The 24209-nt window shown below is 43.1% G+C and overlaps 6 protein-coding genes across 6 annotated transcripts; 1 reads left to right on the top strand and 5 right to left on the bottom strand.

Moving 5' to 3' along the window:
- Window positions 1–269: 269 nt before the first annotated feature.
- Window positions 270–1471, bottom strand: LOC6546963 (spore coat protein SP96). Its single transcript, XM_001974569.3, has 3 exons — window positions 1376–1471; window positions 985–1311; window positions 270–834 (listed from the first exon to the last, which is right to left on the bottom strand). Exons 1-3 carry the CDS (start codon window positions 1424–1426, stop codon window positions 310–312), a joined length of 903 nt encoding a protein of 300 aa, XP_001974605.3. The 5' UTR covers window positions 1427–1471; the 3' UTR covers window positions 270–309.
- A 620-nt stretch (window positions 1472–2091) lies between these two features.
- LOC6546964 lies at window positions 2092–2903 on the top strand. The gene is made up of 3 exons (XM_001974570.3): window positions 2092–2148; window positions 2201–2521; window positions 2574–2903. Exons 1-3 carry the CDS (start codon window positions 2113–2115, stop codon window positions 2769–2771), a joined length of 555 nt encoding a protein of 184 aa, XP_001974606.1. The 5' UTR covers window positions 2092–2112; the 3' UTR covers window positions 2772–2903.
- A 23-nt stretch (window positions 2904–2926) lies between these two features.
- LOC6546965 lies at window positions 2927–3905 on the bottom strand. Its single transcript, XM_001974571.3, has 2 exons — window positions 3311–3905; window positions 2927–3201 (listed from the first exon to the last, which is right to left on the bottom strand). Exons 1-2 carry the CDS (start codon window positions 3686–3688, stop codon window positions 2998–3000), a joined length of 582 nt encoding a protein of 193 aa, XP_001974607.1. The 5' UTR covers window positions 3689–3905; the 3' UTR covers window positions 2927–2997.
- Window positions 3906–4316: 411 nt separating this feature from the next.
- Window positions 4317–6264, bottom strand: LOC6546966 (mucin-2). The gene is made up of 2 exons (XM_001974572.2): window positions 5810–6264; window positions 4317–5501 (listed from the first exon to the last, which is right to left on the bottom strand). The coding sequence occupies exons 1-2, from the start codon at window positions 6203–6205 to the stop codon at window positions 4317–4319; spliced, it is 1581 nt and encodes a 526-aa protein (XP_001974608.2). The 5' UTR covers window positions 6206–6264.
- A 482-nt stretch (window positions 6265–6746) lies between these two features.
- LOC6546967 (cell wall protein IFF6) lies at window positions 6747–8118 on the bottom strand. Its single transcript, XM_026980420.1, has 2 exons — window positions 7658–8118; window positions 6747–7558 (listed from the first exon to the last, which is right to left on the bottom strand). The coding sequence occupies exons 1-2, from the start codon at window positions 8033–8035 to the stop codon at window positions 6785–6787; spliced, it is 1152 nt and encodes a 383-aa protein (XP_026836221.1). The 5' UTR covers window positions 8036–8118; the 3' UTR covers window positions 6747–6784.
- Window positions 8119–9972: 1854 nt separating this feature from the next.
- On the bottom strand, window positions 9973–11053 carry LOC6546968 (flocculation protein FLO11). The gene is made up of 2 exons (XM_001974574.3): window positions 10636–11053; window positions 9973–10496 (listed from the first exon to the last, which is right to left on the bottom strand). The coding sequence occupies exons 1-2, from the start codon at window positions 11011–11013 to the stop codon at window positions 10020–10022; spliced, it is 855 nt and encodes a 284-aa protein (XP_001974610.1). The 5' UTR covers window positions 11014–11053; the 3' UTR covers window positions 9973–10019.
- Window positions 11054–24209: the final 13156 nt, after the last annotated feature.

Raw genomic sequence — 24209 nt, 5'->3', positions numbered from 1 at the left:
TTGAGAGCTGAAGTTTGACCGCAGGAGCCAGTCCAGCTTTTGTAGCTTTTGAAGGCTATGATATGATATGATCCCTCGAAATATCATCCCACCATTGTAAGTTAAGGTCACCAAAGCGGACTTAGCACAGCTTATGGCTGTATCCCTGTTCTGCATTCATATGGTGTTAAACTCGTAGATTATTTGTGAAATAAGTTAACTTCTATTGCTTGAAATTAATGAAGTAAATTTCACTGTTCATATGAAATTTGTATGGGACAGTTTTTTAAATTTTTTTAAATGCTCATTTATTGCTTGCGATTACTTGACTTAAGAAGATGCCGGAGTGCCAGCAGCGGCCGTGGTTGCCGAAGCAGGGGTTCCGGGTGCAGCAGTTACGGGTGCAACGGTAACGGGGGCAGCGGTAACGGGTGCAGCAGTTACGGGTGCAACGGTAACGGGTGCAGCAGTTACGGTTGCAGCAGTTACGGGTGCAGCGGTAACGGGTGCAGCGGTTACGGGGGCAGCGGTGCTCACAGCCACAGTGGTGGAAGCAGCGGTGGTGGACGATGCCACAACAGTGGTGCCATCAGTGACAGGAGCCCCGCTCGAGCTAGCAACGGGGCTGGATGAGGAGGGGGCGGCGGTGGAGCTGGTGGTGGTGGGCACTCCGTACTTCAGGCAGCTGTCCAGCAGATCGTAGGTGGCAGCGGTATCCCGGACGTAGTCACTCTCCGTGGTGTTGGTGCACTGGTTCTCGGTGGCCTGGATAGCCTGGATGCCCATGCTCAAGGAGCTGGCCGAAGTGGCGGCATTGGTGGCGATGTCGTAGATCACAGAGACATCGCTCTCGGCCTTAGGAAATAATACGATTAGTATAAATTTATATAAAATATAAATTGATCTAGTCTTTGACCTTCCAGCATAAAATATTCGGTGTACTATTCGAAATTCGTTCGTTTAGTTTGGCTCTATGAGTGGGAGGATCATCTAGCTTTAACTCACCGCACTGGCGTAGCAGTTGAAGAAGGTAGTGGTGTCGTTGTCGCTGTTGCAGGCGGTGAAGGCGCTGCAGAGGCTGGTGACCTCCGTCTGGTAGATCTTCTGCTGCTTGTCGGCCTCGGCGGTCAGATTGGCGGTCTCGGCGTTGGCGGTGCTGATGCAGGCCTGGTAGGAAGTGGAGAAGGTGGCAGCCACTTCGTTCAGCATGGGCAGATAGAGGTTGAAGCACTGGGTGGTCACATCCGCGGAAACGGTGGCATCCAGATTGCGGGCGTGCACCAGATACTGATCCAGGGCACTCTGCAGCTGCAGCTGAACATTGGGCTTGGCCTGCTCAAGGGAGAGCCAAACTGGTTATTGCCAGAAAGCTGGTGGATATGAAATAATTTGTTACGTTGGCCGCCAGAACGCTGGCGAGGATTAGGACACTGCACAGAAGCTTCATGTTGGCGGTCGTTTTGCTGGTGGCTCGATCTTTACTGTCGCTACCAAGGAAGGGGTACAAAACCTTTATATACGTGGCCGGCGGTGCGAATGATTGATCCGTTTGGCCGAAATGATATTTTTGCGAATATTTTCCTGCTGCCGCGCGTCGATCAATTAGGTAGCATTAATGCGTATGCGTAATGCCCAGACCCACAAATTGCTTTGCATGTGCATTCCCATTCGATGCCAAACACGTGTATTCAGGGTCAAAAGCTGATAGTCAGAAGATAAGGTGGCCAGGAACTACCGGAAGGCCTAACTCGCGGTTCTTTGAACTTATCAATGGTAATTTAGCGGCTTAGAGGTTTACGATAGATGGACGCGATTGCTGTAACCAATTGGTTAATACATACGAATATCTATTGAACAATTTCCCATTACTGGTTATCGAGTGACGTAATTCATTGCTGAGACGAACTTTCGCCGGAAAAGTTTTCCCTTTAACTAAAAGTATGCAACACTTTTTGCTCGTCATCGAAGTGCAAAGTTTGGGAGCCACTGGATTGTTATTTGCAGACGAACCCCAGCGATAAAAAGCCTATAAACAAACCATACATCACTGTCAGATTACACTACCAACTTTCGGTAACTTGACGCGGACATTTTTTCTTCGATTTCCGTCAGTGTTTTATCGTCATTAGTGCCATGAAAACTGCTATTATTCTGCTTCTAGCCCTTAAGGTAAATACAAATTATATTATATATTTTTAAATAATTGTATCTATCTTTCTAGGCGTATGCTGAGCCTCCTCCACGAACTCTGAACTCATTGTGTTCCTACCTAGATGATGGGAAGGAAACTCTTTCTAGTCTGGGCAACACCAAGAACTGTTTTGCCCGTTATCTACCAGAACTGGAAAGTGAAGGGGCTACCTGGTCGCAGGGATATAGTGCCTGTCAGAAGAGTACCATTACCGAAGGGCAGTCCTTGCTAACGGATGCCACTGGAGCTCAGGAGGAGATTCGAGATGCTGCCATGGGCATATCTTCTTTTATTGATCAGTGTTTGGCCTTGACGGAGTCCCTGGACTTTTTCAATTGCTTTGCCAAAATGGTGAGTGGCAGTCCGTTGATTCAATATCTTTTTAACCTTAGCTTCCCCGTAGGCCAAGCTACAGTTGGCAAATGTCTACAGTATTTCATTTAATGCCACCGAGCAGGCCATAATCCTAAATAAGAAATTAAGTAGAATCGAATTGGAGCACTATCGGTGCACAAATCAAACCGAACAAAAGTATGTCAAAGGAACCGATGCAATCTTTGGATCCTTGGATCAATGTCTGCAGCAAAATGATACACATTAATAAATATTTATTGTACTTCCATGTATAATAGAACTTAACTATGAAAGTTATGCGTAATAGACTAAGATGTATCTAAGATGTATCTGCCAATAAACAAATCATAAAAATTATATTCCTATCAGCAAATAATATCAATTCTTAGTAAACTAGAGCGATTTATGTGCATATATGATGGTGTTTATTCACCCTTTATCATTTTCTTTGAATTGTGACAGATAAGCGGTAATTAATCGTTCAGCTCGTCGATTTCCGATCGACATTGAGTGAGTTCTCTGTGGGCCTGTCTTATGTCCTCCATGTACTTCTTCTGGGCATCGAGGCCGCACAGCAGATACGTCCGATGCACTGCATCGTAATCCTCGTGCAGTCGTGTATACGCACTAGTGGCATTGTAATTTATTTCGGTCAGAATGTCCAGGTTCCGGATTCCCTAAAAAAAAATTTGTATATATGTGGATATATCAATTTTGAATTTAAATTTCGTACTCCACACAATTAAAAGTAATCTTGAACATCATTTAAGTAATTAGATAACTTACGTTTCTATTGATGCACTGAAAGTACTCCAGATCGTCAGCCAATGTGTCGCAGATTTGCATATTTCCGCACACCGCACTGGATCCCAACTCGATTTGGAGTCGCTCCAGTTCCGTATCGACCTCTAGATTGATGATGGTCTCATTGGCATTCAGTTCGCACAGTTCGTAGGAATCGGAGAAAACTTGTGAGGCGTTGGCACAGGCGATGGTGAACTCATCGTGGCATTCGTCTATAGTGAGATCCGGTTCGGGGGTGGTCAAGTCCGGGACCTCAGCAGCCTCCGAGAAACCCAAAAATAGGACAAGCAATAATAAGGTATGCAGCCCGTAGAGGCGACAACGGGTCTCCGTTCTTAAAAATCGACGTGGTGCTTCCATTTGATCGCCGGTCTCGAATGCCTCCAAGAACCAACGAAAATGCTCAAGTGCCGAGCGTCTAATTGATCATTTCCTAATAAGTCGGTTCTGCACCAATCGGCTTTATTGACCAGCCCGAAGGCCAGATATTTATGGCAAGTTCAGGTGTGCCACTTATCTACTACCGGGCGCAATGATTGCCAGTAGAGCCGTCCAGTAGATCGAAGCTCTCTGATCTAAGGGTAGTGGCAGGCCCAGTAGCCCATAGTATGGCGCCTATCTGGTTGGACAGGCAAGATACAGCTCATTACTCCGTCATCTATCAGCGATTAGATTACTTCCAGTGTGGCACCTTAGACGGTTCATCTACTTTGCAGCCCACTTTAAATTTAGAATTCAAAAGAAAAAATTCATACAATTTCTAAATATTTAATTTAAGTTTTAGTCTACTAATAAAAAATTTATTTATATTTTTAAGGACCCCTTTTCGGACAATTTGCTTGCGTCACTGCTTTCACCTTTCTATGAAAACAATTTGAGATCGAACCCAAAAGTATTCTACGCTTTAGACGCAGCCAATTTTATTAGGACCTCTGCGGTTCTTAAATTTTCCCAGTAAATGCAATAAATAATTAAAAATTCCTCACGATTAGAAGAAGCGCTTAAACAGGTTCCAAGATCTCCTCTGACCGAAACGCACGGATTTGTTAATATCTTCCTCAGGTGGTTGCTCGCTAGTGGTAGCGGGGGTTGTCGTGGTCACTGGAGCTTCAGGGGTAGTGGTGGTCACTGGAGCCTCAGGAGTAGTGGTGGTCACAGGAACTTCAGGAGTAGTTGTGGTCACTGGAGCTTCAGGAGTAGTGGTGGTCACTGGAGCTTCAGGAGTAGTGGTGGTCACTGGAGCTTCAGGGGTAGTGGTGGTCACAGGAGCTTCAGGAGTAGTGGTGGTCACTGGAGCCTCAGGAGTAGTGGTGGTCACTGGAGCTTCAGGGGTAGTGGTGGTCACTGGAGCTTCAGGGGTAGTGGTGGTCACTGGAACTTCAGGAGTAGTTGTGGTGATTGGAGCTTCAGGAGTAGTAGTGGTCACTGGAGCTTCAGGAGTGGTTGTGGTCACTGGAGCTTCAGGAGTAGTGGTGGTCACTGGAGCTTCAGGAGTAGTGGTGGTCACTGGAGCTTCAGGGGTAGTGGTGGTCACTGGAGCTTCAGGGGTAGTGGTGGTCACTGGAACTTCAGGAGTAGTAGTGGTGACTGGAGCTTCAGGAGTAGTGGTGGTCACTGGAGCCTCAGGAGTAGTGGTGGTCACTGGAGCTTCAGGGGTAGTGGTGGTCACAGGAGCTTCAGGAGTAGTGGTGGTCACTGGAGCTTCAGGAGTAGTGGTGGTCACTGGAGCTTCAGGAGTAGTGGTGGTCACTGGAGCCTCAGGAGTAGTGGTGGTCACAGGAACTTCAGGAGTAGTTGTGGTGACTGGAGCTTCAGGAGTAGTGGTGGTCACTGGAGCTTCAGGAGTAGTTGTGGTGACTGGAGCTTCAGGAGTAGTGGTGGTCACAGGAACTTCAGGAGTAGTTGTGGTGACTGGAGCTTCAGGAGTAGTGGTGGTCAATGGAGCTTCAGAGGTCGTAGTGGGATTAGACGGTTCAGGGGAAGTCTCGCCTCCATTTAAGCAGATCGTCAGATTCTCGTCGCACGCGTCCAAATCTTGGGCGTAATTCAAGCGAGCCTCATCCACACAGGCGGTAAGATCGGTCTCGATCACTTGGTACTTGGCACTGATGCGGTTATAGTCCGTGCTGGAGTCACTGTTCAGGGTGAACATTACCTTGTAGCTGTCGGAGGACTAAAAGATGGCACATGTTACTATTTATATGCTGCAAAGAATTGTTCAAGACTGACAGTCTCGTCTTTATAAAACACTTCAGCTCTCTAATAATACAAAAGCATTATGCACGCTCTATATACCATAAAGGGTTTAATGGATTTGAGATAATGGCACGCTTATTGATTACACTCTAATCAAGCAATAAACAATACGAATCAAAATCTTGACCAATGTGTTGCTGAAGCACATTTTAAAGAGTTTTCCATTATAATCGTTAGTGCTTGAAGCTGTTGATCAACTTCTCGAGATCGAGATCTTATACTTACGGCATTGCGGTAGCAGTCGAAGAATTCCTGGCCATCCGCAAGGGTATCGCACTGGGTCAGACTGGAGCACATGTTGTTGGTGCGCTCCAGAAGGGCTTCGCGCTCCGAGGCGCTCTGCTTAGTGAGCTCGTCCCGATCACTTTGTGCGGTCCTCAGGCATCCGGTGTACTTCACATTGTAACCCATGATCACGTTGGTCTGGTCCTCCAGATACTGGTTGAAGCAGTCATTGATCTGGGCCGATCCATCCCGTGCCTCGGGAGCGGCTATTAAAGTGCGAACTGCGAACTGCTGGCGGGCCAGCATGGAGACTATGTCTCCATCTGCGGGATGCTTGGGAACCAGGGCAAAACCACTGGTGGCCAAAAGCAGGCACAGGACAACAGCGAACTTCATATTTGGTACTCCTACTTAACTAGCCGACTTAACGGATCTCGAATTCGTACTGAATGCTACTGGCTAATGGTTCATATTTTTATAGCCCTGTTTTATCATAATTTTCGTTAGTTGGAACTGTCATTGAGAAATCTTTTAATCATGTTGATTAAAAGCTAATTAGGTTGCTATCGTGCTCTCCAAATCGGTCATTATTCCTTCCAATTTCATTTTTAATAAGTTTTTCACTGACCCAACCCTCCATAAATAGCCCTGTTATCTGGCATTGGTAATGGCTAGTATAGATGGTAGCTTATCGGCTGACCGCATATAATTGATTTCCTAACGGATGGTTAGTCAAGTGCTGGGTAACACTGTACTTTGGCGCCTCAACGAGGCACTTGATAACAGGGGATATCTTTAGTGGGTTACACAATGAATCACACGGTTGTTTTCTTCAAATTTTTACTCAGTGTTCGCTTATAAAGTTACACACAAGGAAGAACACTTAATCTTCTTATTTTCCAATAAATAATGTATATATGTATATTTATTTGGGCTTTCTTCATTTATGTTTAAATTTAAAATTAGCACGACGGCTTAGTGAGTTTTGAACCACAGCTGTAGATTCTTAAGAATCTTCTGGAGGTCATTCCTGTTCTGAGAGGAGAGGGATCTCAAGTCCTCCTCAGGTGCCGCTTCCTTTTCACCTGCGCCACCTTCCGTGGAAACAGATGAGGACTCAGTAGAGGATTCGGTTGAAACGGAGGACGAATCAGTCGAGGAATCAGTGGAGGATTCGGTGGAGGATTCGGTGGAGGATTCGGTGGAGGATTCGGTGGAGGATTCGGTGGAGGATTCGGTGGAGGATTCGGTGGAGGATTCGGTGGAGGATTCGGTGGACTCAGATGACGAATCAGTCGAGGAATCGGTGGAGGAATCAGTAGAGGATTCGGTTGAAACGGAGGACGAATCAGTCGAGGAATCAGTGGAGGATTCGGTGGAGGATTCGGTGGACTCAGATGACGAATCAGTCGAAGAATCGGTGGAGGAATCAGTAGAGGATTCGGTTGAAACGGAGGACGAATCGGTGGAGGAATCAGTAGAGGATTCGGTGGAAGCGGAGGTCGAATCAGTCGATGAATCCGTGGAGGAGGCCTGTGTGCTTGAAGTTTCCGATGGAACAGGAGCGCCAGCAATGCAATTGCTCAAATCCCCGTAAAGCTCAGCATAGTTCTCTCCATAGGCCCTCTGCGTTTTGTTCGTGCACACCTCTTCTTTCACCTTGATTAGACGCACTTCCTCCTGCACAGCAGCCAGCAGCTCGGAAGCGTTAGCGGAGATGGTGAACATGGTTTTGGTGTTGTTGGCACCCTGAAATGGAGCACATGGAAAAATTAGTAAGCTGGAAAATCATGTTTATTCATATATTTGGGCATGATGTGTTAGCCAAGACATCAGCAGTCAACTTACTGCTTCACTGTAGCACTTGAAGTAATCTATGGCGTCTTCCTGGGCACTACATGCGGTGAGGGCATTGCAGGAGCTCTGGGCGGAGGCGTCGATGGCATCTCGTTCTTCCTTGGTGTTGTCGTTGATCTGTGAGACCTCCAGAGCAGCTTCATCCAAACACGCGCTCAGATCGGCCTTGTACGTCTCCACCACGTCGTTAAGCAGGGGAAGATAATAATCCAAGCATACAAGGGTATGGTCACTATCGCTGCTGAGATCACGGGATTGTATCAGGAACTGCACCAAGTTCTGGTGTGGATTGTTCAGTTGCAGCGGAGAATACGCCATGACCTGACTAAGGCAAATGACGAAAAGGATAACGCTCAGCTTGACTGCCATTTTCGAAGGAGCAAACACTTGTTCAATTACTGTTCACGTTGTAACTGTCCCAGCGATCGATACGTACTTATTGGATTCAACTAGCCCCTTCAGTATTTATAGCCGTCGCGATTGGAGTGGTCCATAAAATAGTGTTTCTGCCTTTGTGTCCATTAAAAACCGCATGTTATTGCCATGTTATTGTTCAGTTTTAGCCTATCACTCGAGCTATCTCAAAAACCCGGCCCTAGTTATCAGTCCTATCGGTTTTATAACCGTCACTCTATTGGGACCCACCCGGCAAATCCAGTTCAAGGGCTTCCTTCACCCCACTCCCAATATTTTTATGCACTTAGATCAGCATTCGATCGAAGTCTATGCTTCCTAGAACTGATCTTCATTCGCAATTAGCCGAGCTTACTAAAAAGGAAGCACATTGCTAGGAATTTAAGGCTAAAATAATCTAATCTAGTTGGAGTGTTTATAGTACGAAGACACACGTGCGGCCTATGTGTATACGTCTTATTTGCAATTCAATTCTTGGAATATTCTCAAACCTCTTGATACCCCGATACCTGGGTATTCCGATTGTATCTTATTATTGAGTGTTACTGGTGAAAATAAATAATTTCGACAAGGCGTTCGCCTTGGCCGGGTTGAGTTTCCCGAACTGGGAAGTAATAATTATAGACCGCGGATTTTAGGATTTACCAACCGTTGTCAATTAATTTTTGAGTCAATATTCGGGCACAGATTGATTACTTGATATTGATATAATTGCTATGACTAATGCCCGAACAATACACACTTCAACCTTATCAACACCGCTTGTCGGTCACTTACAGGCAACACAATAATTACATTTGAAAAAGTTTAATGATTCACTTTACCCATTATTGCTGCCTAAAAAGAAATCTATCGTTGAGATAGTTGACCAAGATTAAAGCCGTATTCATCGCATACCTCTGAATAATTATTACAGCCCAGTGAAGTGAAGATGCCATCAGGAATACAGGAGCTGCCGGAGCAAGGACAACTTCTAATTTGCATATCTTAATTGCGTGTTCTCCTTGGAGTGTGTGTGTTTTAGGTATCGCTCTTCCAACCAACAGGCGGGCTGCCAGACTGCAAGGATGCAGGGATGCAGGATACTGGGAGTTGCCAAGATATTGGCTTTATTTTGGCAAAGTGAAATCTCCCCCTTGCACAGCGCTTCTAATTTGTTTTAATTGCAGTGACAACAAGGCCGCTGGCAGCTGTGCAAACAATAACACCACACGCAATTAAAATTGAATAAAAAACACCGCTAGGAAAATGGCTCAACTGTTTATATTACTGTTACCGCTACCTTAAAGTGTCCCGTCCTAGATTTCCTTTTTGCTCGCCCTTTTTGTTTGTCCTGCCCGGGGTAAAGTTTTCCCAGGCTGATTTACATGTTTGTCCTTCCAACCCCACCTCGTCTCCTCCTCCGCCCGTGTCCTGCGGATCTTTGATAAACTTGGACTGATGGCAAATGCAAAAAGTTTTATTTGCATCACATCAGGTTGGCTTCCAACTCGGTTTTCCACCTAGATCGGTCCGTTAATTAAGTAAGTTGCAATGGGTTTTAGTTTCTCGTTTGAGTTCCCAGATTGACTTCATCACTTGATTCCATCTGTTTGGTTTGAAGATTGGAGCCAGTCCTTAAGCCATTGCCATTGCCATTTCTCAAAGCCTTAGGCATGTTTTTCAATTGAATGAGAAGTTTACTGAAAACCGGTGAAAGCTGTTCAGACGAAGCAATGCATTCAGTTTTCCATGCAGTCTCAAAAGGCATTTAAAATATAGTTTTAGTACGTTCTGCAATATTATTTTGAACAAAACCCCTTTTTCAATTGCTATGCAATGACTGAATAAAATATATATTAAAAATATATCCTTAATTAATTGTTCACTATTAATATAGTCACTTTTCAATGTTCTTGTTTAATATTTTATTGGTTTTGAACTTAATATTGATGAATTCTTAAGCCATATGCTTGAAAATACTGTCCAGTTTTCTAGCAAATCGGCCACTGTTGTTTTCCATGGAACTGAAACGTGCAGCTGTCGATGGAGATCCCGTTGATGACGTACTTATAATTGGTGCGGATGTGGTTGCAGGTCTGGTTGTGGAGCTAACAGTGGAAACAACGGGGGAGGCGGTGGTGGTGGGCTGGGGGGTAGTGGTGGTGGGCTGGGGGGTAGTGGTGGTGGTCTGGGGGGTAGTGGTAGTGGCGGAAGTGGTGGTAGTGGTGCTACTTTCCGGCACTGGACTCAGACCTGCCAGGCAGTTCTGAAGAGCTTGGTAGGACTCTCCGGAGCTGATCTCATAGTTCCTGGACGATTCGTTGCAGCATTGATCACGGGTGAACACCAGTTGCTCGACCTCCTGACGCAGCGAACTGACCTGGGTCGAAGCATTGTAGGCCACACTGGACAACTCCTTGGATTTAATGGGACCCTGTAAAATTCATTAAAATATTTGTAAATTTTAGAAAATAAAACCTAGCCGGCCAAGGCTACCTCCTTTGATATTGGGAACCTCAGAGTTTCCAAACACGAGTAATTGTAGTTCAAAAATCAATTCACTGATCACTCACCTCACTGGCGTAGCAGGACAGAGCGTTCTCACTGCTATTCTGGTTATCACAGTCCAGCAGGTACATGCAGGAGTCGAAGGTGGTATTGCTGATGCCCCAGGCAATGGGTACGTACCGCTGCAGGACCAGTTCATAACCGCCATCATAGGTGGTGATGCACTGGTTGTACTCATCCACATACTCCTCATACTCGGATTTGAACAGAGCATTGTAGTAGTCGAAGCATTCTAGTGCCAGTTGTGGATTATTACGCTGCATATCGCTGGTGGCGCTCATTATCTCAAGAATGCGCGAAGGACCAGAGATAAGACTGGGATTCGCGGTGCAGGAGCCGATAGCCACGGTGGCCAGCAGGATGGCGATGAGAGAGGACTGCATGTTGCTCGCTGTGAGGTTCGTTCGAAACTTGCTCCTAACTGGCTACTGGCCAACGTATTTATGCCTACTCTGTGGGTGCCATAGGCTTAGGAATCGGAGGGGCTTTCCTCCTATCTTAATGCAGATAAGACGTATCAGTGTGACAAACACGCTACGCATCGGACTTGGTCTACTTTCATTTCCTTGAAGAATCTGTAAACAATCAGGCAACGACAAAAGGCCGTGGGTATCTCTTTTGAGTCGTCCCCTTTAAATCGGTCATCGATTAGAGGTCACTGAATTGAACCCCACCGGAATGAATGTACATCTAAGAATATACGAGTTTAAATGCGAAGAATCCTCTGATATCATTACTATTCGCCACTTTCCGCCGTCAGGCTTGCATAACAGATAATAATCATAAATTCGCACCTTGACTGGCAATAACTAAATCTAAATGGCGATAATTTTGTGCCGTGAAAATAGTAGGGGACCCCCAAGTACAATATTCTTTTCAATCAATAAATTAAATTTTATAAAAATTTTAATATTATTTTTTTTTAATTTAAATTATTATATAAAGAATAATAATATAATATAATAGTATAATATATAAAAAACAATAAATATAAAAAATATATATATAAAAGAATCTATAGTATAAAAGAATAAAAATTGGAATATCCAAAATATTTTATCGCACAAAAGGTAAAATGATAGCCAGAAGAAATTAAGTAAATTGATGAAGTGAACAAATATCACTTGACGGGCATAAACAAACACAAGTTTCGAGACAATTAGCAAAAATGCTTACCGGATTATATATGTACCTCGGACATTTAAATTCCTAAAAGTTCAAAATATTTTTTTTTTGGCCCTCGCTATTTGGGTTTTCGCTATTCGTTAGTAACGTTAGCAATGGCACCCCACCCATAAGTAATTATCAATTTTGAACTAAATAACCAAGTTCATAAAATGAGATATATTCTATTCCTCACTTAGGCATTCTTTATCTTTACGCGTATCTTTTTTTGCACCGATTTTATTTACTATTATTAAATGGTTATTAATTTATTTACGCCAAATTAATCATTTCGAGCACCATGCCCTCTTATCATCCCACGCCCCACTGTCTCGTTTGTGTGTGGTTAGGAGAAATTCCTCGTACTTTTAATTTAGCTGACTACGACAGTTCCAAGAACCAATTATATTTGCTCTTGAAGTTATGAATAATGCGTAAAATAATGAAAAATTAATTTCTGAAGAAATTATTGCAATTGCTGTAGATTAATTTTTTGAAAAGTATGTATGAGGGTAAAGGCACTTGAGCCGCTCATTAATAAAATAAATAAAAATATATTGCTAATGAGATACACGTTCTCTCTTGTTGTAACGTACAAATACATAGAATGCCTAACACAACTCTTAATGAATATTTGTAATAAAAGTAGTTAATTATATTTTATGAAATCTTCAATTTTTCACAACAAAGTTAATAATTGAGATGCCCAAATATTTTAAAATGAACGCCAACGAGCAACGGGGCGTATGATTAATTTTATTTACCTGCCATTGCAGGTATGCAGTTCGTCAGCTGTCGCTGCTCTTCTCCTTGCTGAGCTGCATACTAAGCAGTCATTTTGGAGCAACTCTTCTGCAGCGGAAATAGGAGCACTGCAACAAATTTGTGCTGCTCCGATAAACAGTGTCGATCAAGACTTTTAAAGAAACGAGTTAAAGGAACCAACATACTAGTAAACATATGAAGAAGATATATTTAAAAAAATGAATCGCACATTACTAAAGCCTAATATTCCTTACTGTCAATTCAATTGGCCTTAGGCAGGCGCCCAAATGGTATTCGTAATATTTTTCGCCCAGTGGATCGACTGGCCCCAGGGTTCATTTCCACTCAGAGCTGTCAGGACGAAATGAAGTCGAGTAGCGTCAGCCGGCTTTCGGTTCCCTTGAGTTCCGCAGAGTTTCCCTGAACGGGGAGAAACAGCCGCTGATGGATTGTCAGTGGAAGGACGAGCTGTTAAATGGCGCACAAATAAGTGTAATTGTTTTGTAAATGGCCCCGTAGTAAAACAATTTCCAATGCCACTCCGCGTCTGCTTCCTGTCAGCCAGCTGGTTGGTAACTCACTCGTCTGCCTTGCACTTGAGTCACACCGAAGAAAAGGTGATTTTTCTTAGAGTATTAGCTATAATTTAATTTATAACACCCTCTTTTCAGCACTGTCGACTCGAAGGTATTCTACAGCGATACCAAACCAAAGAACGCACTGCCTAAGTGAGTAATTAGCTATTGCTAACCATAAATAACTAAAGTGGCCAGGAAACTTGATAACCCCATTATCAGAGTCACATCCAATCGAAAACAACGGTTTCCAATCACAGGGAGTTCCATAATAGCAGGTTCATAAAATCGAGAGTGCCAAAAATTTAACAATCAGGATGGAGCGGAAGGAGGAAGTACGCATAATAATGCTAATTAACTTTTTAGTTTCAACTGAAATAACTACTTTTAATTGCATTTAAAGCTTGAATCTCCAACTAGACATGCTTATTTGCCTAGCTGATTTAATAATTGCAGGGTATTTAGTTTTTTATCAGATATAACTGCAATTTATTGAAACTTCAATGTGTACAAAACAAGTTGATTTACTTTATTACTAGTCAATTGCTAGGATCTAGATTTGTCAAATCTAGGCATACAAAATATCGCCATGGAAACGACGAAGTGTTTTGAAGAGCTGCTTATCGAGCAGACATGTATACGTCATCAATTGTAGATACGAAACGTTTCCTTAAGCCCAATAATAAAAGGTGATAACGACGTTCGATCGCAATTATCAGGTGGTAATTAAAACGCGTATACTCGTATAGGTTTGCCCTTTCATACTTGCACTGAACCGCATGAACATGGAAGGCTAATGAACAATTTCGTTTAATATAGTATTCGATTAATTTTACAAGCACTCGCCACATAGCGTATACGCACTGATGTCACTGTCCATTATTACGGTTATTATTATCATTATTATTATAAACTAGGAACACTGCAATAACAGAGCCGGATTTTACGATTGCCATAACAAGAAGCGATGGCAATTAAAGGAGACGCACGCTATATATACACACAGATACAGATATAAATATCCCATCCAGAGCAGCCATAAAGTTGCGAACTGGACACGCTGTAACTTTATGGTGAGCGCGTGAAATTCAATTAAAAGCCATGTTCGATATTAGCTACAATAGCTGCGGGATATCCACATAGATAGATGTGGTGGATGGCTAACAGGACAGGGCGAACCAGAGCGTGGCCGAGTCATAAACGAAACTTATTGAATAAAATTGAAGGGCAGCAAATAGACAGGCAGTCGGCGGTGGCAATGGCAGTGGCAATCAGCCGCCAAAACCCCGATAAGCATGTTTCCGTGTAAATGGCGGGAGTCGGGAATAGAATAGGGAATAGAGAGTTCGGTACATGGAATAGTTTTGTGTGATTTATGCCCCACCAACAGCACCATCGGCATTTCGGTGGGCGTTTAATTGCCCCTGGATGCGGCACCCAATGTGGCTGGGAATGCGGCGGTGGATGTGCGTCACTCTCCATAGTGATTGTACGCTGATAACGAGTCGGCAGCTTATATCACTCTCATGCTGTATAAGTTGTATAACTGACAGGCTGCAGTCCCAAAATTAATTAAACCAGAGCCACCACACGGTGATGGTAATAATAGAAATGTACTTGGCCTTGTCCTTGGTCGTGGATACCGTGGAATGCACTCGAATTTTACTGGGTCATGGTGAAGGAACCATTCCAGTAAAACGCAATCTAATTAAAAATGTTCCAAGCCGCTGAAAATGCATATCGCATACACCGCGTTATATGCAGAAATAATAATTTTTAATTACAAAAATGCTGGTGCAAATAAAGCTTTTCAACTAACCCCCCGTTCGGTGCATTCGTTGCACAAAAAGAGAAAAGAGATGTTTGGGGAAAAACAGAGATCTGCATAAATAAATACAGAAACGAGCTGAAGAAACCGCAAAGCATGACCACAGAAAATATACATACACAAAAGCTGCAAAACTTGTGGCCACTATTTGATCAACTTTAAGATGTCAAAGTGGCGAGGAGCCAGGAAACAGGCAGTGAAAAGGCAACTGACAAACTTATGGACCAAGTAAATGTCCGAAAATGCAATGAGTGAGGAGCGAAATAGTCGAAAAGCCACAGAAAGCACTGGCATTACGGAGAAGTCAACAATGGAGGCAAGTTGGCCGACTGCAGATGAGGACTTCGCATAAAAAATGGTATCCTCGAGGAGCTCAGAAAAAATTGCGCTCTGACTGGGCAATATCAAGCAGCAGACTGAATGTGGGTGGACCAAGCCAAACAAATGTAAAGTTTATTAGATCTTAAGTGAAGGAGCCGGGGGAGTTGCAGAGGGCCAGTAATGGCACAACGTCACATCGCCATCTGCAGAATGCAATAAAAGGGCTTAACCCAAAAGCAAACGCTTTGCAAATATGTGAAGCAGCTATGAAAAATGCTAAGTTCATCCGGAGAGAAAGCCAACAGAGCTAAACTGCATCTTGCCACATTTGCTCGGTTTTTTACTCAACAAATCCCATTCAATAAACAGTCTAAATAATAAATTATTCAATTATTTTGCCAATGGTTTACGCTTAAAAAGGAGTAACAGAACCTATCGATGGAATTAACTAAGCTGCAATTTAAAATATCAGTAAGCTAATTGTAGCTCGCACATCAGCTGTCGATGTTTGTGAAACTTAAAGAAAAGCTAATGAATATGCCCCAATAACTCGATTCTATTTGCGTCAGCGTGAAAATTGCTATATAGATATACATGGTGGTTGTTGTACTCTCACAGTGCTGGCTTGGCTTTTCCTTTTTTGTTGTAGCTTGTTCCGATATGTCAGTGAGTTAGTTTCATGTTATGGCCATAAATCAAGCCAAAAATTCAAATGTTATCAGCGCGGCGGGATATTCCACTGCAGTGTGGGTGCGTCTTCCTGCTCCCTCCTTCTCTATCACCCTCTCCCTCGCTCTCGCCGAACTATCCCTATCTCACTCTGACTGCCAACACTTGTGGGGCGATAAGCAAGCTGCCACCGCTCAGTTAGTTGCCCCTTCCACATTGCTATGCACTTTATATACTGCCGCTGATGACGACGCCGACAGTGGCGTCCAGCTTTATCCTTCTTACTCTGTAGCACAATGGGGGTCATCTCAATAGCAGTCACTCTGTGGTTTGTCATTGAAAAACAGGACGAGGAAATGTATTCATATATATACGAACGTAGGTTTATTAGTTAGCCATTATATGAATAAAGGCAATTCATACACTTTTTTATGTTAAGGATTTATGATTAAGCATTAAACTAAATTTAAGACGCTAATAATTATAATAATAACCAAGTACTCATCATTACAATTCCTATATAATTTCATATAATTTGACTTCTTTTTCATACGCGTTACTTAAAGAATAATCTAGTTTGTTCTAAAATTAGGGTATTTTTTCACTGACTACGCCTGTATTTACAGGCTTTGGTAGGGGAGTAATTAGTGTGAGCGTTCCGCTGGCTTTTCCGCTCCCAATGTCAATCGCTCTCCTGTATACCAACAGGTGGCATATCTGGCCGAAGCATCGGCCATGGCTCTACACCACTGCCAACACTTCTGGCCAACATTATAAATGGCCAAGCATCTGGCTTCTGGTCGCTCATTCGCACCAAAAGCCAAAACCAATTGGAAATCGCGTCGCGATCGCTCCGAACCGTCGGTGAAAAGTTAGAGAAATTTGTTTCGGTGTCTGACATATATGGAAATTACTTCGCCCACTACAAAATATGAAACAAGGATCTGCCAGTTGCCTTTGAAAATTAGCCCACGCCCATCAGGTTCCTTGAATATCCACAAAAATCAGAAAAAGGCATTAGCATTGTTGCGTCATGTGTTCCAAAGCATTGGTAAGTCCAACATTTCTGTGAACGAGCAAGAAATAGAAATACAAATCTGGGTATTCCTTCTGTACTTCATCATGTTCTCCACTGAAAACAATTATGAATTGCTCAAAATACGAGAAGAGTGTATTGCAGTTTTGGATTTCCCAATTAAAGTACTGGCGTAATTACCATTGTTCTATCTGAAAATAGTAGCATAGCCGCTTTCCACACAGCTTCGAAGCCAGTTCACTTGTGATTAGGTCTAAGGCTCTGTGTGATTTTGGTTTCACTGTTTCATAAGCCCGATACAGTGGGAACAGTTTAAAGTTATCCTCGCAAGAATGCATGTGCAACTGCAACATCCTTTACCAGGGCACGATAAAACTTACATGAGCTTGGATCTCTGGCAATATGCAAACAGTAATTGAATTAATGCCATGAGCCAAACGAAATGTTGACCGAACCCACACACACACACACCCACACACCCACAAACACACAGACAGAGCAGCTGTGCACACAGCCAGCCAGAAATGGTTTGAAAATTGGAAATTAACAAAAAGCGAGCGGGAAAAGCGCTTGCACAAATTTAGCTGAAAATCCAAACAAAAAAAAGGGGTTGGGGGGTGGGGGGTAGCCCCCACTGAAAGAGGATGGGCTTGTGTGCATTTACCATGTTGCTGCTGTTGTTCGTGCAGCATGCGAATTAGTGTTGCCACTCGACACTTTGTCCTGGCCAAAATCTGAGCCATGGCTGAGAAGAACGGGCGAGTGACAGCCGGCCATCGCCGTCAGCAGAGAAAAGCGTGCACTTTTCTTTCGAGCGCAGTGGGCCTTTCCACTTTCCACTCTGCACCCATTTCCATTCCAGTTTCCACCCGCTTTTGAATGCTTAACGTGTCACTTGGCTGCCTCAGAGTGTCGGCATGCAACTCGGCCAGCTGCAAAAATATGCAAATTAGACATCAAAAATGCTTTAATGAAAATTCCGCCTGCGGCAAGGAAAAAAAACCCAAAGAAACACTGCCAGCAAAAAGCGCTAGCACACTTACGCCACAACTAATGTACATTTCTTGCTCCGTCACTTTCAAAGAATTTAATGCTAGCCATGGCAAAATTGATTTCGCATTTTATGGTGGCCGGATGCTGATTAAACTGGCCATAAATCGCTCAGCATGACGGATGGCCGAGTGCGTCAGTATGGCAGTAGTTCGCTAAATATCACGAAACTGACACCTATGTGTGTGAAGCCATCAGGGGATCAAATAGGTGTTACTGATTACTGAAAAATGCAGCTGTTTTATACGGCTTAAGTGTGCCTGCACTTACTGCAGAGTCTTCGTTAATCAGTTAGCTTCGCTTCGCATGAGCAAATTAAATAAATTTTGCAATTAAAAGTTGCACTCCTTCGGAAGCATTTGTCAACGCAAATAAGCGTAAATTAAGTTTGTTTTGCTTCTGCATTTTTCCCTTTTGGCCATCGCTTGTTGCCAACCCTGAATCCTGGCGAATACCCATCCCAGGATACTTCCTACTCCCAGTTGCTTTGTTGTGGCTGTGCTTCCACGACCAATGGTTGTCATTGTTGGGTTCGCTGTGAATACCCTTCAAAAAAAATTCAAGGTTTCTAGAAACACAACAAAGCACTTTCAAATACAAGCTGTTTTATTACATTAAGATGGACTATTTAAAATTAATGGAATGTTATTGCTGTGATTTGTAAAGATGCACTTTCGATGAAAAATTAGCTTATGATTCATTGGAACTTGGCTAACTGCAAGACCTGCCTTGCATTAGGGTATCCAGTGACCAGCTAATTGTTCCCATAATTTTATTTTCCATTTTATTTTGTTTGCTAAATGGGTAGCACCGCAAAACAAGTATGGCAAGTGCAGCTTCCGCTGCAACTAAAACGGAAACAGAAATGAAAATGGAAGTGCAACTCAAACGGCAGCCGAAGCTGTGACTGTAACTCACAGTCGCATTTCATGTTGTTTTAATTACTTTCTGATTTATTTAGAGTGGTGCCAAGGAGCGTGGAACATCGCTGCATGCCACATTGTTGACTATAATTAGTTGCATTGTCACCTGAATGCAGCCAAATGAAATGGCAAACAAAAACATGTACCCAATTTTGGACCGGCCGAAAAAGCATGGGCTCGCATAAAATGTGTTCAAACAGCCAAATTATATTTACATTATTTAAGTGCAATGACAAGAATTTCCACAGGAAATTCGGCTAAAAACAACAAGCGCTTTGCCTTTCACACAGAATTAAATTAGGTTCTTGTCTGCACACAAAATGTGTTATGACCCGAAATTAGAGCCGCATTTTCATTGTTTATTATTTTAGCCATGCTCTTCTGTCCCTCCATTAAAATTTGTATTTGCCGCTGCTTTTCCCCTGACTTCTGCAAAGTCCTCATCAAAGCTCGAGAGAGCTTAAAGAGAATCAAAAGCCTAGTTTCAAATTGGTACAAAACAAATTGTGTGATTAGCATTTGGTACGTGTTTTTGACGCTACCCACAACCGAAAAACACGTCAGTTAAATAAATAAGTTCGGCCCAAATTGCATCCATTCTCTGTGGTCATGTTTTAGCACGGAAATTGAAAAACATTCTGCCATTCAGTTAGCCATAAGCTGTGTAAAGTAGGTAACCTTGTCGTTAATGTTCGTAATAGGTTTCGAGGTTTTACATGTCAGGATTTTGGAAAACATTTCCTGCTAAGCATCTGCAATTCATTTTCGAGCTATTGTAGACTTGATAAAACAATGATATCTTTGCACAATTTACGGCTTAAACTCAAATGCCTCCTAATTGCTTGCCAATTTGTTCATATTAGATGCATTGCTTTTAGATTTACTGCCGCCACGATAGTCTTAAGATTTATATACCATTTATCTTGTTGGAATTTCGAATATGTGTTCCTGTAGCAAACAAGTCCATTTCCCTTTTCAAACAGGAAACGTGTGCCTGGGAAATGAGTTGACCTGATTAAATGAACCAAGCTGAAACCGCAATTCGCAGCACCAAATTTGCATGCACAACTAATATTCGGTGCTTAAATTAATTAAAATTGTTTATATTTAAAGTATGATTTTTGGGTAATCAACTATCTCATTCGGAAACCGAGTTAATTTACACCACAAATGGGTTTTGTCGTTGCCATGACAATAATGCTAATTAAATGCAACTAAAGTTGGCCACCACGCAAAATACTTTTGCCAGGACCTGTAAAATAATAACTAACTCCCCCTTTTCGTCCTGTTGCCTCGTCCTGTTCTACCTCGACAGCTGGCAAACAAAAGTTAACGTAAAAAATGCATATTGCATGCGTGCCCAAAATTTAATTGGAATGCAAATGCACTCCTTTATTCGTGTGGGTCTTTCAGCCCCCATAATTATGGAGCCCTTGGGTCCGCGACCGCACTTATCCTGTCTACAATTACACAAACTAATGCCATTTAATTAAGTTCACACGTGCCACAATTAAATCTTCAACACTAATTGATGAGAGTCGCTGTGTGTGTGTGCTTGTGTGTTTGAAGGACATTGGGTTCATGGTTCATCTGGTTTTTTTAAGCCCCAAACAATCTCACGTAGTCAGCAAACGACAAACAAATAAACGAAGGAGTAGCAAAAGGTGTAGGACGAATCGTGTTGGGAAATCATAAATAGTTGCTCCCCAGCCCCAAAACGTATCCTTTTTGATGGAATTAGACTAAGCCGAATTTGCGAGGGAAAGTTAGGTTTGCTGAGACACGGATTTACCTTTCAAATAAATATTTCTTGTATTTTAATTATTATTTAAAATAACTAAATGCACAATGTTATGTATACAAACTTGGAAAATAAGTGAAGAATCAAAGTTTTAAATGTGCGATTTTGGAACTTAAAAACCAACTTAAAGCTAGGTATAGCTTATAATCTCCTGTTAAAAAAATAATTAAAATATTCAAATATCAAAAATTATGTTTGTGGTGCGACAACTAATACTCCCCAATAATTTGACTACATTCAGCACTCCGAGTATTTGGCACGATTTCTTCTCGAGAAGGGCGTGCCAACTTGAGTAACGTCACTTTTCGAAAAGGGCGGGGCGGATTCGAAAATTATTTAGCAAATTAACAGGCTGACAAGTCAACTGTGTGTGCATTCGGAAGTGGCTGACGTGGGTCCAATGGCTATGTGACCGGATTGCCAACAGGCGGCAAACTTATGGATGGCCGGCACGCAATTGCTTACCTTGGCCAAGAAAGTGGGCAGTGGGTGGGGCTGGTCCAGGGCCATTAAAGTAATTCTCCTGCTGTTTGTTTTTGGGCAGTTTGGTATTTTGTTTCGGTTTGGTTTAGCTTGGTTTGGCTTGGTTTGGTTTGCTTGGTTTGGTCTGCTTGGGTTGGGTTGGGCTGTGTCTGCTCACCCACCTGGAACACTGGCGTGTTGTTGCACTTTGTATTGTCCAAATATTTTGGTTCCGTCTGAGACCGCAACGCAAACACATGCAGCGTTTATTATGTGTATATGTCGGCTTAATGTCCTGTTAAAGCCGGCTTAGACCGGAATAAGGACACTTAGGGGAGTAGAATGAGTGAGTGGGCATGTTTTCCTGTTGCAACTGTTGCAACTGAAGCTCCGTAATGAAGTTGCTTGTTAATAAAAATTGAAATTAAAGCAAGACTTAACAAATGGCACGCACAGAATGATGAGAAAAACACGTACAGAGAGAAGAATAATTCGAAAACAGTAAAATGAAATAGTTAAAGTCATATTGCACATTAAATGTTACAAAAATAACAATAGTGAAAATGGAATTCCCTAAGAAATAAAGTAAATTCTTAAGGCCAAGAAAGTAGAATAATAATAACAAAATAAAGAAATACAGTCACACATTTGGGTGAAAAACTTGTTTTGCCGTGCCTGAAGTTAATTAAAGCCGCCAATCTGCTGGTGCCACGCCCCCTTCCCGGCCAGCGCCCCAAGTATTGCACTTGGCATAATTTGTGCAGCCGGCAGAAGCTCGTATATCAGACAGCAGGCGACGGTCGGCGTTCTCCCTTTCTGAATTCGACAACTCAGCGAACTGAAAAGCGGAAAAAAATAACCATGCAGAAGATGGCCAGAACTGGGCTGGCTTTTTGAGGCGGGAATCCGCCAACGAGGTCAACGACAGGCCAAACTGTCCGGCAGAGAGCAAACTTCAAGTGCGATTGTGTCTCTGTGTGCGTGCGCGCGCGCTTGTGTATGTGTGTGTGTGTGTGTGATGGCCAACACTTGGCGGACAATAAAACAATTAAACGCAAAGTCAACATGGCGAGCCAAAAAAGTTAACTCCACTCGACCCGCCACGCCCCACGCCCCCAGTCCCAAAATAACCACCGCAACGACCGCCCCCAATGAATTGAAATGGGAATCGAAAATGGAATGCAGCTGGGCCAAATGCCAGAGCCATTTGAATGCAACGAACGCGCCACATGCGGCCAACTATTGCTAGTGCTGCTGCATTTGCCACGGGTCGTATACTTAATCAAAACCAAAAACATACACCAACGCACTTGGCGAATTCTCTCTGTTTTGGCCGACTAGTAGCTGGCAACTTTAATTGGAATTTATGGTCGGACACTATGTGGCCGGGTGAGTGGTGTTTGAGTGCCGCGCTTTCGAGCTCTCCAGGAGATTGGAACAGGTTACGTCATTTGCGGGGCTTGAGCCCATCTCGCCTTGAGTGACGTTATCCGTAGAAAGTTCTACCATGCGCCGCACAAAATAAAGAAAGCGAATACTATTCGGTTTCCTCTCAGAAAGTTCCAAGGATGTGGCTCTTACCTCGCCTCACACACTTCGAAATAATGATGGGGCAACATGAATAATTTCTGCATACTTGTATATGTGGAAGTGTTTAAAGTTTGCCTGAAAGCGAATTATGTATATGCAAGATACCACGCGTACCAAAAACATATTTTAAGCTCTAAAATATGAAGACACAGATTCTACATTTTTTGGTTTCAAAATACACTTTTTTTCTAGTCGAACCTAGTGCTTATAAGAAATATCCCTTTAACATGGATAATTCATGGTTAAATGTATTATTAAATTAGTTTTCGTCTTCATCTTTCTGAAGGACCTAAGCGCACTTTGTAAATTGCGCCCTTGAGTCCCCCTATTAGGATTTTCCACCTCGGACTGTGATATGCATAGCATATAGGAGGGGAAATGTGCCAGTCAACCGCACTATCAAATCTTCGTCAATCCCCAAGACCCTAAAGGATATGAGACCACGAAGAGTGCTTCAATCACCACGCCCACCCAATCAAAATTTAAATCGTTTTGTGGGCGTTGGCTCCCCGTCTGTTGTTGTCTGTTTCCGGGACATAATGAATGGTTGGCCATCAATTGACCGAAGCTTCGAGCAATTGCAATTTGTGTCGCCCGATAATTGTCCTGTAACAGGACAAGTGCAATCGTAAGCTGAACTCTGTGCCACTTGTGCATCCGGAAAATATGGCCTGGATCCATGGAAAAAGAAGTAGGAGGATGTCGTCGTGCGCTCAACCATAAAATAAAAGATAATCATTATTTTCCTAAGATTGAACATAAATTCTTCGCGTGCGCGCTCCACCATTAAACGTGGTGCAGCTTCCCCGGAAATGCATCAAAATTCGCTGCCTTCCATCGTATCAGTTTCAGTGTCTGCGGAGCGGAGCGGAAATGCGCTAGCGCAGAGGAAAAGGAATAAAGTACGCACACACACAGTGGCAACCGCACACCCGCACATGCACACACACATGCACACTCATGCGGCTGGCAGGATGCAGCGGTAGCCCGTGGCCTTTCCAGCTGCAGGACATGTGAGTGTGGGCAGAAGAGTGCTGGGGCGTTAAGAATGCAACGCCTGCAGCTGCTACCGACCGGATGCAGCTCATTTCACTTGGGCAGGCAACAAAATGCAGGCCCAGGACTCCCATCCTGGAACCATCGTCCGCACCCACCGGGATCGGGAGGATGCTGAGCGGGATGAAGATGCATTGCCGGCTTGATTTAATAAATTTTCAAATATTTTCTCGCAAAATATTTTACTGCATCCACACGACTGAAAGTCAATTTAATAAACTGTTAAGCAAAGTGCCAAGGCTATGGGGAAGTATGTGTTTACATATGCAGTTGCCTTGCTGGCAAACAGGGCATACTCTTACTTCTGAAATCCAGTCAAAATAATAATAAGTAAACATA

The sequence above is a fragment of the Drosophila erecta genome, unplaced genomic scaffold (assembly GCF_003286155.1).
Source record: "Drosophila erecta strain 14021-0224.00,06,07 unplaced genomic scaffold, DereRS2 tig00000092-arrow-pilon, whole genome shotgun sequence".
In the NCBI taxonomy this organism is placed as follows: domain Eukaryota; kingdom Metazoa; phylum Arthropoda; class Insecta; order Diptera; family Drosophilidae; genus Drosophila; species Drosophila erecta.
The sequence above is the reverse complement of the archived record's forward strand: the minus strand, read 5'-3'. Positions and strand labels throughout refer to the sequence as shown.

Bases quoted from the DNA above. Each gene is read 5' to 3' on its own strand.
- LOC6546963 (XM_001974569.3), bottom strand. From the start codon at position 1,426: ATGAAGCTTCTGTGCAGTGTCCTAATCCTCGCCAGCGTTCTGGCGGCC. The intron at 1,312-1,375 runs GTAACAAATTAT...TCCCTTGAGCAG, and splicing joins CCAGCGTTCTGGCGGCCAAC to GCCAAGCCCAATGTTCAGCT. The intron at 835-984 runs GTGAGTTAAAGC...TTATTTCCTAAG, and splicing joins TCAACTGCTACGCCAGTGCG to GCCGAGAGCGATGTCTCTGT.
- LOC6546964 (XM_001974570.3), top strand. From the start codon at position 2,113: ATGAAAACTGCTATTATTCTGCTTCTAGCCCTTAAG. The intron at 2,149-2,200 runs GTAAATACAAAT...CTATCTTTCTAG, and splicing joins TTCTGCTTCTAGCCCTTAAG to GCGTATGCTGAGCCTCCTCC. The intron at 2,522-2,573 runs GTGAGTGGCAGT...GCTTCCCCGTAG, and splicing joins TCAATTGCTTTGCCAAAATG to GCCAAGCTACAGTTGGCAAA.
- LOC6546965 (XM_001974571.3), bottom strand. From the start codon at position 3,688: ATGGAAGCACCACGTCGATTTTTAAGAACGGAGACCCGTTGTCGCCTC. The intron at 3,202-3,310 runs GTAAGTTATCTA...ATTTTTTTTTAG, and splicing joins TTCAGTGCATCAATAGAAAC to GGAATCCGGAACCTGGACAT.
- LOC6546966 (XM_001974572.2), bottom strand. From the start codon at position 6,205: ATGAAGTTCGCTGTTGTCCTGTGCCTGCTTTTGGCCACCAGTGGTTTT. The intron at 5,502-5,809 runs GTAAGTATAAGA...GCCATCTTTTAG, and splicing joins TCGACTGCTACCGCAATGCC to TCCTCCGACAGCTACAAGGT.
- LOC6546967 (XM_026980420.1), bottom strand. From the start codon at position 8,035: ATGGCAGTCAAGCTGAGCGTTATCCTTTTCGTCATTTGCCTTAGTCAG. The intron at 7,559-7,657 runs GTAAGTTGACTG...GCTCCATTTCAG, and splicing joins TCAAGTGCTACAGTGAAGCA to GGTGCCAACAACACCAAAAC.
- LOC6546968 (XM_001974574.3), bottom strand. From the start codon at position 11,013: ATGCAGTCCTCTCTCATCGCCATCCTGCTGGCCACCGTGGCTATCGGC. The intron at 10,497-10,635 runs GTGAGTGATCAG...TGAATTTTACAG, and splicing joins TGTCCTGCTACGCCAGTGAG to GGTCCCATTAAATCCAAGGA.